At 42.5% G+C, this 19103-nt stretch overlaps 1 protein-coding gene across 1 annotated transcript in view; it reads left to right on the top strand.

Annotated features, from left to right (window-relative positions):
* The first annotated feature begins 3155 nt into the window (after nt 1-3155).
* LOC142772324 (uncharacterized) overlaps nt 3156-19103 on the top strand; it is a 33784-nt gene continuing 17836 nt past the window's right edge. Inside the window, exons 1-5 of the mRNA XM_075874524.1 lie at nt 3156-3186; nt 3504-3800; nt 13514-14787; nt 15550-15656; nt 17356-17467. Of these exons, the coding sequence (XP_075730639.1) occupies nt 3156-3186; nt 3504-3800; nt 13514-14787; nt 15550-15656; nt 17356-17467 (1821 nt within the window). The remainder of the gene's footprint in view (nt 3187-3503; nt 3801-13513; nt 14788-15549; nt 15657-17355; nt 17468-19103) is intronic.

The raw sequence follows: 19103 nt of genomic DNA, 5'->3' as shown, positions 1-19103 counted from the left end.
ACTGTACAGTACTCAATTTTGAAGTTACATGCACTGAATACCTTCTCAATGCGCATACCGTCATGTATGCTCAGTGGCATTGTGCTTTTGTGCAATACAGATAAAATATGTATATGTTGTTGCACGTCGTACACTATTCCTTTTAATAAACTAATCGAATGAGTACCACGGTAGATCTGCAGAAATACACATGCAGCTGTGTTGATGCATACTTAAGCATAGAACTTGACATTCACTTAGATTGGTCGTTGCATGCAGCTAATGGAACATTATCAACTTGGAGCAGCACCTTTTTATTTGCCTGCACGAGCAAGCTGAAAGAGTAAAGTAGGGTTCATGTCTACAGCACGAAAGGCATAATTATTCTGCCACAGCGCGATTTTTATGGTGTTTATTGCTCAGCATACCTTTTCTAGCATTTCTCACTGCATAGGATCCCGATGCCACTGAATATGCTTGCTATGCACTCAATTTACACTTACACATAAGAAAGCAGTTAGTTATGCATGGCGCACACTGTATGTTGCACTCTTTGTGAAATTTTAGTCATTGTTCCTTGTGTATTTATTTTAGGTTTCCGGGATTGAATTTCCTGTACAGAAAGAACAGCTTCGCCCCACTTCTCTCGAAGGCACCAGTCATCTCAGCAGCTGAAGATGACTGTGCAAGCAGCAGTGACGAGCTGTGGTTTTGCAGTCAGAAGTATACCAACACTGACATTACATCAATACAACCCCACTACACTACGTTGTTGAATGTTCTCTTTTTTAAGTTGAAATTTATACTGCGAGATGTAATAGGTTGCAAATGTGACTTCAGAAACTCGCTTACTCATTCTACGTGTTTTTTTCTATTGTATAGGTGTCAAACGCCATACGTCTCAATCGTTTGCCCGACTAGCGCAAATGTATTGAAAGTTGTGGAGATTTATTGTATTAAAAAAAATGAATTTTTAGTATAGAGAGAAGGAAACTTGGTCCCGTGACATATTTCAAAATTTTACAGAATGCCCTCAGAGTCTTGTTTGACAGATTTTCAGTTTTTCTATAATAAAGGCAGATGTTAACATATGGGCTTAATTGTTTTTTGCTTCGGCGTTATGTTCGGTTGGACCTTACGCTACAGGTTACTGCTTGCACTACACTACTGTGGTGTGTGTGTGTGTGTGTGTGTGTGTGTGTGTGTGTGTGTGTGTGTGTGTGTGTGTGTGTGTGTGTGTGTGTGTGTAAGTGCCTTCCGTGTCTCTGTCGTTTATGGCCCAGTCTACGTACACATATATACACTGGTCTCATGCAGCTCATTCAAGACCATGGCACCTTAATTTATCAGCTGCATGCATGCAGGTATAAGTGCAGTGGGGGACACCAGTATCTTCCTTCTTCCTTGTCAGCCGCAGAGAAGGTTCATATATGCTTCTCCCTGAGAACAATTGAGGCTTGGGCCAGTTGGTGACGCATATTTGATGGAATGAAGTGCTGTGAACGGCTCTCCTCAACACACAAGTCTAAGAATCACCTCCTGTGTCTCTACTTTTGTTGCCCGTTAATTGCGCTTCATTTGATCAAGTATACTTATCCATATAACTGCCATCGTCTCAAGGGGGTTTTCAGTGTACACCCCACTCGCATGGGTGTAGCTTCATCCAACACCCACAGTTTAGGAGTATTCATAAACACCTACTAAAGTAGGGTGTAGCGTTTCTTCACACCCTACGGTTTCAGGGTGTTTCTGAACACCTTATTGTTTAAAGTGTTCTTGGAAACCCTATAAGGGCCCATGAGACAAAACAAATACACCTTTCTGGGTGTAAAAATTTTTAGAGTGTAGGTGCTAGACGTTCTGGGTTCATGAGGAGTTAGGAACCGAATTCTGAAGATGAATGACTTCTCGTTGTGCTCACTGAGAAATTTCAGCTTTAGCTGCTGCTTCCCCCCCCCCAAAAAAAATAAAATCAATAATACTAAATAACGGGGAAAGAATTTATTAAAACCAAAAAAAGACAGCTGTGGTGATGTCACAAAGCTACGCCACATTCGTATAAACACAGTACACATGTGATAAGATCACGAAAACGAGACGGCAGTACCGTTTGACCATGTGTTGGGCTGGGTGAATTCCTCAAAGCTTGACATGGCCAGCATCTGTAATAGCTTTCAAGTTGAAAGTTGATGTTGCCTGTGACATCACAAGAAAAGGGTAGCTTGCATTTTGTCCTTCATTACAGGACATGATAAAAAAAGTCTGCAATAAGTTCTTGATAATTCAGTTTCAAGAAAACTAGCTGAATAAATGTGTATGGTTTGAAAATTATCTCTAGGGAAGAAAAAATAACGTGTATAGAAGTTTATATTAAAAAAAGTACATTAAGGAGAAGCGGAGGCTGGATATGATGAGGGCTTCTCGGACATGCTAAGCTAAGACTACCTTGCCGAGGGCCGGTTAGCTTATGACTAGGTTTTCTCACATGTAACCATTAGGCACATAAAATATATGCAAGGCTGATAAACAACACGCTTTGGCAGTCCTTTTAACATTGCTGTTCACAGAGATACATTTTTTTTTTGTTTCATTTCCCACAGTTATGATAGTATTTGTTGCACAAGTTTTGTGCAGCAGCAGTTGTACGAGCGAAGTTTTGGTGGCTTCTACTCGTAATTGCTGTAGTACATGGGGCTTGGGGCCAGTATGCGACCACCCTGATACGTCTTCCTCCAAAAGCAACCAATGATACTCGTGTAAGCAGTAGGCAGAAAGATGAAACACGAATACAAAATAAGTATTGTCGCTAAATAATTAATTTTTGTCTTACCTAAATGAGCAACTTTAATTTCGTTTTTTAGGCAACGAGTTCACCAGGTACGTAGTAGTAGTTTAGGTTACTTGCTCAAGTCATCACACGAACATGTGACGCACATCATTCTGAGTAGAGTTTGCTCTCACACACGTGTTCCACAGAAGTATGAGCAAAACACAACACGACGACAATTGCTATCGCTAGTGGTCACCGCTGATACTTTGCCAGTATGTTCGTGACTGAACTCAGGAGGTCACTCACGTCACTACACAATTGCTACGGTGTCAGTACACCTTTCACTGCTATTTCTATGGAACTACATCAGTGTCGGACGTCCTAGCGATGAGTCTTGATCGGAAAAATGAGCACGCCCCGCCACGGAGGTGTAGTGGGTAAGTTACTCGGCAGCTGACCAGCTAGTCACGGGATCGAATCCCGGCTGCGGCGGCTGCATTTCTGATGGAGGCGAAAATGCTGTAGGCCCGTGTGATTAGATTTGGGTGCACGTTAAAGAACCCCAGGTGGTCAAAATTTGTGGAGCTCTCCACTACAGTGTCTCTCATAATCATAAGGTGGTTCTGGGACATTAAACCCCACATATCCATCAATCAAGATTGAGCATGTAAGTACACTTTGAAAGGCAAGTAAAAGAAAAACCTATACTTAGCGTTTGCCGTGTCTGACATTTTGTGCGGGGGGGGGCGGGAAGGGGGCTTACACTGCAAGAAAATCTACAAGGAGCTTGCTGTAGCCTCAAATTTCTTTGGCACCGCACCTTATTTCAATTTGTGCTTGCAGGTGGCCCCAGACCGGGAAGACGACGTATCCCGACAGCTCAAGGAAACGCTGGGTGACGTCGACAAGGCGTTGTGGCTCCTCTCGTACTACCACGTGTATGGCATCGCGGGCACCAAGGCAGCCCCGCCGACTCCGACCCCACCGACTGTTAGCGAACCCACCAATGGTAGTAGCAGCACATCCTCCGTGCAAAATGGCAGCGCCACGGGTGGGTGTAGTTTGCCACTTTTCAAAACTTGCATGCTAAAGGGGACAGGGCTAGAAGAGAGGCAGCAGCTTGCTGTCATATTGTTCCTTATAATGAATCCTGCTTTGTGCAAACGAATTTGTAAATAAACCTAAACCTTGAAAGATGTATTATTTCTTGTACCTGAGATGTGCTGACCACAGCCTGACGCTGTGCCAACGAGAGAGTTTTCCCCAGGGCAGCCGAACCTCAAACGTGAACCCGCAATAAATGCTGGTTGGATGGAATTTAGAACCCAAGTAGCACAAATACGTTATAATAATGTTACTTTTACGTTCAGCTTTAATGTTGAAACAATATTGTTAATGTCATTGAAACTAAATGTTCTGCCAACGTTCTGAATAAACGTTGAAATAATGTTATCTTAAACATAATGTAAACATTAATAAAACGTTATGATAACGTTTGCATAACTTTAAGCAAAACGTAAGAGTGACGTTACAAGTTACACTCCCGTAACATTTATAAAACATTAAGAATTATTGTAAATTATGCTCATGCAACGCTGAAAACAGGCCCAATGTCACAAGTCTTTTTAACTGAAAAGACAAACTTGCGAATCATAGCTGGAGCACATGTTCAACATGCAGTAGGGTATTCTAAAGTACATTAAATTATTTATGGAACGCATGTGTGCTAGCGGCTTGTATATATATGCATGGACCGAACCAGACTGATTCGAAGCACTCTAATCAGCAGTTTCAACGACTTTCTACATTTTGCAGCTGTTTGGCAGCATTAACACATCTCAACTGCATGTCTTGATTGCAAATATATTTTATTGCATGATGCCCTTATATACTTTATTCCTCGATGCTCATCCGAGGCTTGGCTGCCATCAATAAGCAAGCCGCGGCACTTTGTTCTGCAAAAACAAGAAATATTCAGGAATTACTGCAGATAATAAACAAACATAATAGCTTTAGTAGCAGCACAAACATTACAGATGCTTTTTATAGGACAATGAAAACCATTCACCCCCACTGCACAATTAATCACGTAGATAGATAGATATGTAGGGCTTGAGGTCCCAAAACCACCATATGATTATGAGAGACGCCGTAGTCGAAGGCTTCGGAAATTTCGACCACTTGGGGTTCTTCAACGTGCACCCAAATCTGAGCACACGAGTCTACAACATTTCCGCCTCCATCGGAAATGCAGCCGCCGCAGCCGAGTACCTTAGTCACTTGACCACCGCGGCGGGGCAAAATTAATGCACATAGCCTTGTAAGTGCTCTGTAAAGTACTTGTTCGCAGCAGCTGTTTAAAAACTCGAATTTTGTCCAACCACCAATAATGTTCACTGTCAGCACTGCCTTGCAATAGTGCTACCTTCCTGGTTTACATCACACGTCACATTTGATAGCGCCATGGTGGTCCCTCGATGGTATATGTTGTCATTTGCTGCCTGCTTGCACTTGACCGCACTTCAAAATTTAAATCTTTTGACTTACTTATACTGAATCACTGAATGGAAGCAGATACCTTGCAGCGCTGCCGGAGCTACGCGGAATACACTGGCAGTAGACTTGTGCAGTATATACAATATAGTTCCGGGCAAAGCTGTTTCATTAAGCATATACAAGGGTTTTAGCTGTGCTTCTTGCATGAGACGCTACAGCTATAAGAAGTACGTTTGGCATGTACTTGGCAAACCCTGAATTACTGTAGCCATTACCAGCTGGTAATCGCAATAGCCTCCCTAACCAAGATGACCTACAGCAGTATGGCAGCCCCCATACAACCCAGACCATCTGCTTTCATCCAAATTGGTGCTTTTTACTGGCGCTCTAACCAGACAGAAAAAAATAAGCAGTATAACGTGTCATCATTTAGTCTCATCTAAACCTGAAGACAAGGCATCAGGTATCTTTGGCGTGAAAAAAATACTGTCATCTAACAACCCAGGGATCCAGCTGTACGCAATAAATAAAGCTGGTGTAACCAACGTGCTTAGTAAGAACCCTATGCGCACATAACCACTGCACTGACCAAAACACATCTACCAACCTTGTATGTTTAACTTAAAGCAAAAAATTGCAGCACAACCACTCGTAGACTGCTTCCCATAAAACTGATTACCACAAGCTGTTGTTATGTGCTGCATTTTTTCTTCTTTTGATTCAAAAATAGAACATAACTGAACTTGTAATATATATATATATATACCGTATTTACTCGATTCTACCGCGCCCTCGATTGTAACGCGCACCCGATTTCCACCCCGAAAAAAAAAAACGTAACACATCGATTGCAATGCGCACCCATTTTTCTCGCTGGCCCACACGATCACACCACTCGAACAAACGACTCCTTTCGGGAGCATCTTCCATTTAAATATGAGGTACGGGTGAAGATTGTGCCCATCTGACGTGTAACAGAGCATTGCCCTCACTGTAGTTTTACCGTGGACCGATGTCAGCACGCGAACTTGCTTCGCCCCCTTCTTCTCGACGGTTGTGGTGCCAGGCATGTCGAAGTAAAGAGGCGTCTCATCGGCATTCCCGATTTGCCCAAGCAGGTAGCCGTTGTTGCGCCGCAAGTTTAGGACGAACCTCTGAAAACTGTGAAGCTTCTCATCGTACTCCTCCGCAAAACTTTTCGCATATGCATGTTCCCCTTCGGAGGGAAAAGCCTTTCCTCTTCATTAAGTTAGTTAGCCAGCACCTGCTCGCTTTAAACTGGCTCCACATTAGACCTTTTTCTAAGACTAATTGCATAGCCCGCACTTCGAGCAGTTCTGTCGTCACGGGCCGCTGTGCCGCTCGCTGCTCAAGCACATATTCGCCAAGCGGCTCTTTAGTTTGCGGAAACCGACCCTGCTGTGGTCCACTGAAGCCTTTGCGTGAAGCTTTGCTGTCGACAATCTTCTGCTTTTGTTTCCGCCGGTCCCGCACGCACGTTTCGGGAACTCCGAACGACCGCGATGCGGCCCGATTTCCGTCCGTTTCTGCACATGCGATGACTTTTGTTTTAAAAGCGGCATCGTGATGCACTCGAGTTTTTAAAGTCGGCCCTTCCATGCCGTCGATGCTAATGCACTACTAGATGACGAACTCCCGAGCACACGTACGAAGTGCCGCACATGGGAAACACATAGGCAGAAATGGCCAACGCGCCATGCCGACGCATGTAGGGGGCAACCATTTTGGATTTGTCGATGGCAATAGATTGACCGTAATTTTTTTGTTCGTACTCGATTCTAACGCGCATGCGATTTATGAACTTAACCGGAAAAAAGGTGCGCGTTAGATTCGAGTAATTACGGTATATATATATATATATATATATATATATATATATATATATATATATATATATATATATATATATATATATATATATATATATATATATATATATATATATATATATATATATATATATATATATATATATATATATATATATATTATTACATTCTAAGTAAGATTAACTATAAAAGAAAGCGTAAGTATAAACATTACGACTTTCTCTTTCTTACAAAAGAACACAGGAAGGCCTGTAAAAAAGTTACGCCATAAACCTAAAGGTGGCAAGGACAAAAACGGTGATAGCTCGGCTGAATGATAAAATAATAAACGTTAAGTTTTTGCTTGCCTTGGACGCAGTAAGCCTTGCATTGGCAAAGCGTAACCAATTGCCAATCACGTGGCTGATCTCAGCATCTGTTGCCTTGCATGTTATACGTACAGCAGCTGGAAATAATATGCATAGCAACAAGGACCATCATTTTTTTTTCACGAACAGTAATAAGTACACCAGGACATAAAAAATTTGCGTCCCCTTACCAAATACAAGACGGACAATGTTGAGCTCCGCTGCCCGTCGTTTGCCTTTTCTTTCAGTATAGCTGTACAGTACCGCTACACTGTCATGAAGAAGCCTCATTACTCTTTTTGTGGTCGTGCTCATGTCACAACTTCCAATTTGGCCCAGTTCTTTCACCTTGAATGAAAAGATGTTGAAAAAGATTCACATAATACTCTTGTAGTCCTGGAATTTTGAAGCAACTCATTGTGTTATTGTTGAACCAGCTTGCAGCACCTGCAATGAACAGCAGCACTTACCAGTGCAGCAAAAATGATGCTGTTTTCAAGACTAGCTTCAAGTGTCCTCAATTCTTCCTCAGTTGTAGCAGGGTAGAGGGGCATTTCATTTAAATCCATGGTGTTTTCAACTGTGGTGTCTTGATTTAGGCGATGCTTAATTCTTGTCAGAACTGCACTTTGTGCATCTAGCTGCATTTTTAGATGCTCAACCTGCGTGAGCACTTTTGCAAGAACTGATGGAAAGAAAAAAATGTACCATATGATTGCACTGTCATGTCGATTTTTGAACAAAAGAAAGGCACAGCATATTACCACAGAAAAAGAAAGAAAATAAAGTTTGACAGATTGGCTGCTGATGCTTGCACTCGAATAAATGGCGAATTATACAATTGGCTCTTGATAAGACTAGATTAGTGTAAACCATTACACAAAACAAAAGAATGACTGAAATTAACTGCTATACTAAGCAACAACTTTTCTTGGCACTGCACGGAAAGCTACGGAGGTGGAGTTTCTCCACATGTAGCACTACGCGAAGTAGTCCGTTTTGGCATGCGTCTTTTAACGCTATAGAAAGTGACGGGGGCACACCATCAGTGGTTCATGTATAGACGCAAACGTCGCTTAGCGTTTGAGGTGCACGTAAAAAGGTGGGACGTACAGGGTTGGTCAAAAGTTCTTAGGTCACTATCTCATGTATTTCTATGGCAGCGTGGCCTGGAAATTGTTGACCCCTTTTGTACTTTTGTGTCAGCCATGGCGCAGTTCTTGGCGCAGGCTTTTGTATCAGCCATGGCGCAGTGACGATGGTATTACATTCATGCTGTAGTTTCACTTCATCGAGAGTAGCAGCTTTAAAGTGCAATGAAGTCATTTATGCTTGCCTTCATATACTATCTTCACAAGCGTGAACGAAAAGCCTGCCGGTCTCGTCGTCACGATCGTCTACGCTCGCCAAGAAAACAGAAAGACGCTTTCATGGTTGCCAACTTGAGCCAAAACATATAAAAATTAAGCGCTGCATCTGATTAAATCGGCTAGTGCTGAAACAAAAAACATTTTCGCAAAACAAAACAGATTGTAATTCAATATAGGAAGTTTTTGTTAACTAAATAAAGTATGTTTTTTAAGCATCAGTAAAATTTCACTAGCGCTACTTTCTCAGTTGAGCAAAAACAGAGGTGAAAACGGGGCTGCACCCGTGAAGTGGCTTAAATTGTAAAAAACTAGGTTCTGTGGTTAAGTGGTTACAGTCAACGCCTTGTTACACTAAGTAGAGCCGTAAAGCAAGCTGCGCTAGAGCTGCAATGACCCATTGGTGAAATTAGCGTCGTAAAAGATCGTAATGGTAACAAATTTTGATGTGGGCCATCGTCTCGAAACGTATGGAGTGTGTGTGCATCATCTGCAAAACTGTAGGGTTCGTTCGTGATTTGTTCGTGTTGCGACATTCTGACATTCGGCGCACAGTTTGGCCTTCACAGATCTTGGGACTCTCAGCGCTCGCCTACTGTGCTTTTGATTTGATCGTGGAAGGTGGTTGGTGCATTGATCGGTGCCAACCTGTCCCACCTTACGGCATGTTGCCTGGAATGTGCTTACTCTGTTCAGCGTGTTATCAATTAGGTTCAGTTCGTGGTGCGGCTGAGCAAGGGTAGCTAGCCCAGCTGCACACTGCCTTTGCGCGCTGTCTTCACGCCTTGCATTCATGATTCACCGAAGCGGCGAAGACGAGAATGTGCCCGTTGACCATATTTTGTTGGTTGCAATGTCATGTCTGTGCACGGATTGACTTTCGGCAGGACATTTTCTGACTAGTGTTCAGCTATTTTGACCGAGTGGCCGACTGCATGTAGTTGTACAGCCTACGAGGTGTGTTACTGGCACACTTGCGTTACGTCTCATATATGTAGCTTCCCTGTTGTTGTTCTGGCTAAGGAGTTACGTTAGCGTAATGCTTTTCATTAAACGTCTCATTTTCGGTCAGTTTCATTCGGGCTGTGCTCCAGATTAAATGTAGAAACTAACCTCATCCTATTAATGCAGTGCCTACAATCCTGACCGAGTTGCCATATCTTCATTAATTTAACACAATTTCAAGGTGCACATGACAGAACCGGTGTGAAATCTAGTATTGGCTCTTGTTCAAATATTGTTGCACAAGAGCAGACTGCACACAGAGAATGTACAACATGACTGCTCATGTTAAATGTTCCTACTGCTCTGTTTTCTTTTATGCACTGAAATTGAAACAGCCAGACTACTTTCACTGTCATGTCCTTATGTCTGGCTTTGTATAGTTTTAATAATAATATTATCGGGGCGTTTACATGCCAAAACCACAATATGAATATGAGTGCACTGTAGCAGAGAGCTTTAGGAATTTCAACTATCTGGTGTTCTTAAACGACATTGCACCGTACAATTGTCGATCTGGTGTTTTTAAACGACATTGCACCGTACAATTGTCAGAAAGCTTAACTCGAACGCTCTGCGGCATGTCTTGTACTGGCTTGACTGAGGCGAACCGCGGAACACTGGGCACTGTTGCCTAGATAATAGCTCGGTAAGCTTGGATTGTATGTTGGCATGGATGCGTAACACCTCGGCAACAAAACTCAAAGCTGCGTGGCGCTGGTGTCAACCAAAGTGCTTCAGGACATGTTGTGGAGCATTCGAGCTAAGCTTACTGATGACTGTAGATTACCCTCTGGCATTTTGCCTGTAGCTTTGGCTGCTGATTGTTAGACGGTGAATGAAAACAAGCCAGAATGAGGAGCATTCTTTACATGCTCGCGCTACCATACTTGTTAAGAACAGTAATTCTTACTGAGATGAGAAATGTTTTGACATGTTAAATATAAAAGCCCCTTAAATTATCTCATATTCTGGTGGATGCGGAAACTATACACAATATTTATGTCGCTTCTAATGCAGTGACGTACAAAAATTGGCAAAACTTGTACTAGGCCACTCGAGGCTTGAAACAGCAAAACTGGACGATTGTGAAGACTTATATGGTTGCTTCTAGGCTTTAGCTAGGTGATGCTAGGTTGTTTTTACGTTGATTTTTTAGATCAAAGAAGCCCATAGACAGTCACAGGCACGACACGGTTATTCCAATTCCAGAGACAAAAACTCTACCTGAAACTGGGCGTCCACACCTTTTATAGATCGATAGGCATGTCCTTAGCACAGGCCTTCCATTGCTTCGGGGTCTTCTCGCCGCTGCTGTTGCCTTTCTCATTTCCTAGTATTTTCTCATAGGGGCTTAGGGGTCTTCGGTTCGCTGTTACTTTAAAGCGATTTGTTGGGCTAACTGTTGCCTTCATCATTATTAGTGAACCAGGGGCGAGTAGTAAGATTTTCCCAATTTCTGTCACACATACCCATTTATGATGATGATAGTTTTCTGGTAGACTGCATAGAGTCACATACCTTTTATAATGATAGTTTTTTCCACCGACTCACAATTTCCTAAACAGCTTCGCTGATAGAAGTCTAAAGGATCGCAAAAGCCCTGGTGAGGTCACGCTACGATGTAGTCTCTCAATTATCTTAAGTGTCTTGTCTTTTAAGAATTACCAGAATCTAAACGTCTTCTGTAGTAAGATAGTTAACAACACTTACAAATCTTCTGGCTATTTTCATTATAACTTGCATTTTGCCCCTCCATGAGTCAAATTTTTGAGCTTACAAAACATGAATTGGCCCAAAATTAATCATCTGCAGTTTGAACGCAGCCCAAATGATGTCTATGGAGCTTGACCTAAACCGTGAAGTTATATTAATCTGTTCCAATTACCCTACTGTTACTCGTACTGTACCAGCTAGTGTTGCTTAGATAAGGACGAACTCAGGCGTACATAATGTATACCTGCAATGCACAATCACTAGAATGTACTTGTAGTACCGAATGCATACATTTCAATATAACTTCCAAACTGCTCATCATACTTCAGCCCACACACATTATCACAAGGCTGTCGACCTACCTCTTTTTTGCACCGTGACGCACTGTCGTTCCTTTGCTAGACCACCCAGGACTGGAACGGTCTTTCTAAGAGCATCACCATCATTCAAACTTGGATAGCCTTAGCGAAGCCTTAGAATCTTTGTTTCATTTACAATAATTGTTTGGCTCACTCCCGCATGTAAAGCATTGGGACCTCAATAAAAAAATTGCATTACTGTTTTGCCAACCTTTTGTGAGTCACCAGTGTTCTTGGGAATCAGCAGGGGCATGCACATTTAAAGCATCATTTGCCCAAGCCACACCAGCACTCCCCCACGGCAATGCAACCCCCCCCCTCCCGCCAAGACTTGACTCATTCACGCCGACGTCCATGGTACATATGTACATATGTTTCTCACACATCGCTGTAATATATAATATATACCACAGTGATGTGTGAGAAACTTGAAAGCTACTACAAATACATGACCAAATGACAGCTGTTCATGACATTTCAAGCAGTAAAACCAGTTCATAAGCGTGCATAGAATAGTTGCAATATCAATTGAAGAATAGCCACAGATTGACTGCACTACATGTTATTGTAACTACCATTATCTGGTATCACTTAGCAAACACCAATTTCATTTCTTAAATGAAATTTAATGTTTTCTCTGTACATCATGAAGTATTTCCCTGCAGCTATAAGTTATTAAATTTCTTGGTTAATGGGCTTTTTTGGCAAATAATGATGGTAAAATATTACATGAACATTACTGGAATGTTTACCTGTTATGTTAATTCTTTGTGCAATTTTAACATTTCTTTAATGTTTGAAATATAATATTCAATGTTCAATGTTTTGTTTGAATGTTGCACTAATGTTCCACATTCAATGTTATTTTAACGGTGTATTTCTAATATATATATAACGTTTTACATACAACAAAGAATGTTATATGTTTCTTAGTCGCAGCCTTTTGTTATCATTTACCATCCCATTCTAACTTGTAGTCTTGGTGACAAACAACCTCTGAATTTACATGTTCCTGTTGAACCTCGCAATGCAGTTTAGCGAAATATGATATGCAAATTTAGAACAAAGCTCAAAACACTCCGACGAGTTTCCTCGAAGAATTCGATGTGTGAATGAAATTTTCATGATTTTTGCCACATTTAAATGAGTCTTCAGGCTGTGTGACCCTGCCGATTGATGGAGCGTCGTGTGGGCCTTTTGGTTCTGGCATTGCGGACTTGCGTGAGAATACGAGTGCACAATGACTGCGTGCAAGGAGATCCAGCAAAGCATGTTGCTGTACTATTAAAAGGCATGATGAATTGTTGTTACAAACGGTGGTAGAGCCGTTCGTGACTTTTCAATGTTTAGGTTCGTTTTCTTTCTGGAGACACCTTCTTGTGTTTCATTATCATTACTGAGATGGATGTACTATAAATCGAAGAGAAGAAAATTTTCTGAGCTATACTGGTAGTACATGTGAAGTCGACTTTTCATCAATCTTGTAAGTTGTGTTTGTGCAAGTTAATTCCTTGTGTCTCAGGAAGCATGCTGTCATTAGGATACAAGACCGTCTTATTCCTTTATTTATTGCTCTAAAGATTTTGAGTGCTTTTTCAATTGCTTTATGCCTTGTTAACGCTTCCAGGGTGCCAAGAGGATCCAATACCAAATCCCGAGCCAACTTGTTTGCCAGCTTTAGGTGCGGCTTCGAGCGCAGCGTCCACCACGAACCCCCTCCTGGAACCATCGAGCCAAGAACTTCCGAATGGTCTGGACGTTCGACAACCCACTGCCCATGCACCCTGCGGAGATGTGAATAAAGAGAACAGTTCCGTCTCAGCACAGAAGCAGTCGTATGCCAATTCTTCATCTCTGGCGATGCACACAGAAACCAAGGACCCAGAAGCAGACAGCACCAAGTTTTCTTCGGTGCCAAACAGCCAAGGACTTCCGAATGGTCTTGTCGTTCGACAACCCACTGCCCATGCACCTTCCGTAGATTTAAACAAAGAAAGTAGTTCCATCTCAGCACAGAAGCAGTCGTCTGCCGATTCTTCGACACTGACGGTGCACACAGAAGCCAAGGACCTAGAAGCAGGCAGCACCAAGTTTTCTTTGGTGCCAAAGAGCCTAGGACTTACGAGTGGTCGTGTAGTTCGACCATCTACTTCCCGTGCAATCTCCAAAAATGTGAACAAAGAAGACATTTTCGGTTTAACACAGCACGAGTCGTCTACCAGTCCTTTATCACTGATGGTGCACAAGGAAACCAAGAGCCCAGAAACAGGCTCGACCAAGTTTTCATCGGTGCCGAAAAGCCAAGGACTTCCGAGTGGTCTTGTCGTTCGACCACCCACTGCACGTGCACCCTGCAAAGATGTGAACAAAGAAAACAGTTCTGTCTCAGCACAGACGCAGTTGTCTGCCGATTCTTCATCAGTGAGGGTGCACACAGAAACCGAGGACCCAGAAGCAGGCAGGACCAGGTTTTCTTCAGTGCCAAAGAGCCAAGGACTTCCGAGTGGTACGTCTTGTCGTTCGACCACCTACTGCCCGTGCACCCTTCAAAGATGTGAGCAAAGAGAACAGTTTCGTCTCAGCACAGAAGCAGTCGTCTGCCAATTCTTCATCACAGACGGTGCACACAGAAACCAAGGACCCACAAGCAGGCAGGACCAAGATTTCTTCGGGGCCAAAGAGCCAAGGACTTCCGAATATACTTGTCACTCGACCACCCACTGCCGGTGCACTCTTCCTGAATGCGAACGAAGAAAACCGTTCCACCTCAGCACAGCACGAGTCGTCTACATGTTCTTCATCACTGCTGATGCACTCAGAAAGCAAAATCCCAGAAGCAGGCAGCACAGAATGTTCTTCGATGTCAACAAGCTCTGCATCATTTGGACAGAGTGGAGTAAGGTAAGGGTTCGTCATGCAGTTTCTAAAAGTGATCCTTTCTGCTTGGGTGTGTCTCCAGTGCCACTCGCTGTCTCGTCTGTTCTTTTACCATTCATTTGTACTTAAAGTGAACTAACTCTTGAGAAAAGCAATATCCGTTTGATTCCCTGTGTTAGTCCTGCTTGTGAACCCTTGCACTAACGACGTTAGCTAGGTGAGGAGGCTCACTAAAAATAAACGAGAGAATGATTCATCTTCGGCTGATTTCTGCCCCAAAACCATATTTTAATGTGCTCGTACTTCGATTCAGAATGTGAGAAGCATTTATTTTCTTCATCCACTGAACTGCCGCTCTTTCAGTTTCCATTTCCGTAGGGTTAGCTTACACGATGAGGCAAGTTTTGTCAGTGACTAGATATGCTGGCGGATTTCGTCAAAAGCTGTGCGCCCATCAGAGATTCTCCCTGAATGCAGTGCGCTCTCTCTGGGTTGACCGGGCTGCACGTCGGCTGACATGCTTTGCCTCAGTGCAAATTGAGAGCTTATCGGCAACGGTGGTGGAAGTGGCACACATACCAAGCTCTGCCGTAAACGTGTTCGTGGCCTTATCACGCCGTTTTTTTTTTGTTGGCCTTCTTGTGTCTTCGACGCACTGCTTGTTTCATAACTGGAGCACATCGAGTAATTTCTTGATGCACCATAATCATATGCAGCTTTCAGTTTTTGCACTGTGCACTCACTGACTCGCTCCAAATATTCAACATTGGTTCTTGTTGACATTAGCTGGGAAACACAGCGCCACACAAGGACGAGGACGAAAGAATGCAGTCAACCAGAGGAGCGTTCAACTTGAAAATGAATTTTACGGCACCAACCATACTGCCTTTACAGTGAAAAGTGACATGTCAGAATGCCATCTAATGTTTCAAAGAAAGACATGACGTGTATTTCACAACTATAAGTGTGACACTCGGACACTTAAGCAGAAGGCAAAGAAGTAGAAATGGATGACGACCATGTTTACAGCAGTAGCAAAACTTCAATCAGCCAAACTTCATAAATATCAACAAGCGAAACTGGCAAACAAGCCAGAACGCACAGAGTCATCGGGATAACAATTCATGTTGGTGAATCATTGAAAAAATTAGCAAGAATAAGAATGGTAAAAGAATGCATATATTGAAACCAATGAAGTATTGTAGCTTCGCGTGAGTTAGCGAAACAGATGGCTTGCAAGTGCAACTGTTTCCCGCATTCATGATAATTTTATTTATTTATTTATTCAATACTGCAGACTCAAGGTCCGAACAAGGTGGTTAATACAGATACAAATAAAATGAAATACGGATATAAATAAAATAGCAATTGCAGAACTGAAACAGTAAGGGGCGAAGAAGGTTGTCTGGTAAGGCAATTCATTGATCACATGTATTAGTAAGACAGGTAAATTTACAAATGCTTCAAATTTTTGAAGTTCTGTCTTCTACCTCGTCTATTTCGAAATTTGGAGTTTTGTAAGATGAGAAAACATCGGCATTGTTTGCCGTGATTTTTCAGAAAACTTTGCACTGCATTCCGCACATCCAAATTGTGTTTCATTTCCCGTTGCATCAGCTAGCGATCTATTTCGCTCATCGGCACTGAGGACTTACACCGGAATGGTTTCATTTGCCACCTCCTCTCACTGTATTTATTCTTGGTCATTTGTTGATTGATTCACTCATATGATCGATTATTGCAACGTCACTGCCTGCTTTGGCTTGCTGGCTGGTTTTGCTTGTTGAATTTCATGGAAGTTGGCCTATAGAAGCTTAGCTATTATTGTCATTATTGTCAGAACCATAGTGTTAACCAGTGGTGTAACCAGTCGCTCGTACCTGATTAACACTGTCGCAACATTCGTATGTGTCCTGCGGGACGGTCAGCGTGTTGTGCCTTGCATACATTCGATATAAATTGAGGCAGCTTGCCAGTGTAAGGTTATTCCCTGCTGTGACCTGGTGGTAGGATGTCGTCTAAAATTTCGTTGTAAAGCTACTGGCATTGCTTTTGCCTACCAACACTGACTTTGGGGCTCAGCAGTCGGAGCGTCGAGCGAGCAAGAGGTATCTCTTTGCCCGAAAAGGTAATGTAGCACATTTGGAGCGCCTTTCGTACTGATTCAAGCGTGTTTTGCATCAACCTGGTTTCAGGTGCGCATCTTTATATAGGTTTGTGTCGTGATGCCGATGGTGTTGAAAAGTAACACTTTTCAAGGTTATTGAACGCATTCTTTTTTACCTGCTGTTTTTGTAAAACCTCGTGGCCATCGAAATATGTAAGCTTTTGTATTGTGCTCGCTCTTCTGCACAGTTTTGCTGAAAGAATTTTTGGAGAACAAAAGATGGTGACGTGGCCCCAAATGTTATAACACTTGAGTGCTGATAGCAACTTAGCAGTCACTCGTTTTTCCGTTAAACTACATAGGGGCAAAAAATACAGAGTGCATGGCTGCTTTGTGACCCGATAGCGTCATTGGTGTGCAAAACTTAAGGCTCAAAATTTCGGAGCAGCGCATCTAACAGTGCTATCTTCTTGCTTTTTGCGCAGCGCCGAGCGTGCAGCCCTTCGAGAGCAGGCGCCAAAGACTCGCGCCCTTCGCGTGCATGGTCTGGCTGGAGGAGATCCAGGAGAATGTCCCCCCCTCTTGAGCCCCGTCAAGGTATGATACACTCCGGATAACTAAACACAAGCGCAAGTGGAAGAGGGGTGCGTGGCGTTATTCTTGTGGACATTTCGCAATGTCATGCTGGGTTTCCTGTGTTAGTATGCTCTCAAGGTGTTTAGTGTAAAAGAACATGATTTCGGGCTAGTTAGTGCTTACTAGGCACAAAAAGCATTTCGCGAAATGGGGGGAGCAGAAGAGAAGAAAGAACAGCACCGACTCTCAACCGGTCTACTCAGTGTTGTCATGAAACAGTTGGTAGTTGGCGTTGTTCTTTTTGCTCTCTGCTCTCCCCGTTTCACAAATTGTTTTTTCCACCTCAGTCGTCTGCATCAACTGGTTAGTGTAGTCCTTAACTGGTGGCCTAAGAAGGATATTTCAGCTGCTCAATAGATTTCGATTGGTGTTATCGTAATTAAGTAGACATCTGGAGACAACATTGGTAGGTTTGGTTAATTTTGATCTGATATCTAGGATATGCTGTTTATTGGAATCTTTAAGGAATTTACCTGTGAGGAAGATCAAGGAAAAAAATTGTGTGATCCCTAGCTGTGTCATAGGAATCGATAAAACACGAAAGTGAAACATGTGTTTGCATAGGTTGTGGAGCGTTTATTGTTTTGCCACAGAGGCAATCTAATGAATGTTATAGCAATAAATTGTAATGTGACGTGAAGAACGGCAAGCAGCTCGAAACTTGACAAGTTTTCCTGTAGAAAGCACGCATGAATAGGGCACGAACGTAGACAAACAACTGTCACAGTTTTACGAATAAAGCGTGCTGCTCATACACAAAGATAGACGCATGAAACGAGCACGCAAGTAGGCAGAAGACATGCGCGAACTGGTCATAATACCCAGCATGGCGACGCGTGCAGCTGCGACCTTTAAAGCACACCCTCTAGCGTCTCGTGCCATCTCACTTGTCATGACGAAAACCTTCTGAATTCGACCACCTCAGAGCTCCACTGATAGTAAATATTATGAATATTTACAGCTGGTGAATAATATTCTGTAGAACGTTCGGTTCAAGGCCGAATCGTTTTTTACCATTCACTGCAGAACGGCAGTTCGTAGGTACGACTTCCGGGGACTGAACTTTTTTTTGTAAATTGTTTTTTTGCCATCTCTTAATGTATATATGCAAAATAGTATCCTTGACACAAATACGCCAGTAACATCTTGATGGTTCCCGGCATAAAACACTTTAAATTTCTAAAGTTATATTGTAAAGTAGATAGCTGATACTTGTTTAGCCTTTGCCTTATCGTTAAGAAATTGCTTCTTTCTTTTTCGAACATCGTATCGTCTCATCTTGTTGCTGAGTGAAGTTAAGAACAGGGGGCTTCTTTTTCTGTTTATCAACCATAACTTTATTCAATAAAGGGTAAGAAGAAGGCAAGTTGGTCGGGCCCACCGAAACGCTAATTTCACTTGTGTTTCAACATAGTAAAAAATTGTTGATTTTGCAATGATACTCGGCCTGTATAAGAGACGGCACTAGCATCATTTTGTTTGGGACCAAATTAATACTGTGTATCAAATACGCACGTTGCGTGTGCCTCAGATACCGGTTCAAATAGCATTGCATGTTTAAAGATTTCTTATATATTAACAATGAAGGCGTAAGTTC

This window comes from Rhipicephalus microplus, chromosome 9 (assembly GCF_043290135.1).
Source record: "Rhipicephalus microplus isolate Deutch F79 chromosome 9, USDA_Rmic, whole genome shotgun sequence".
In the NCBI taxonomy this organism is placed as follows: Eukaryota; Metazoa; Arthropoda; class Arachnida; order Ixodida; family Ixodidae; genus Rhipicephalus; species Rhipicephalus microplus.
This window is presented reverse-complemented; position numbering and strand designations above follow the sequence as displayed.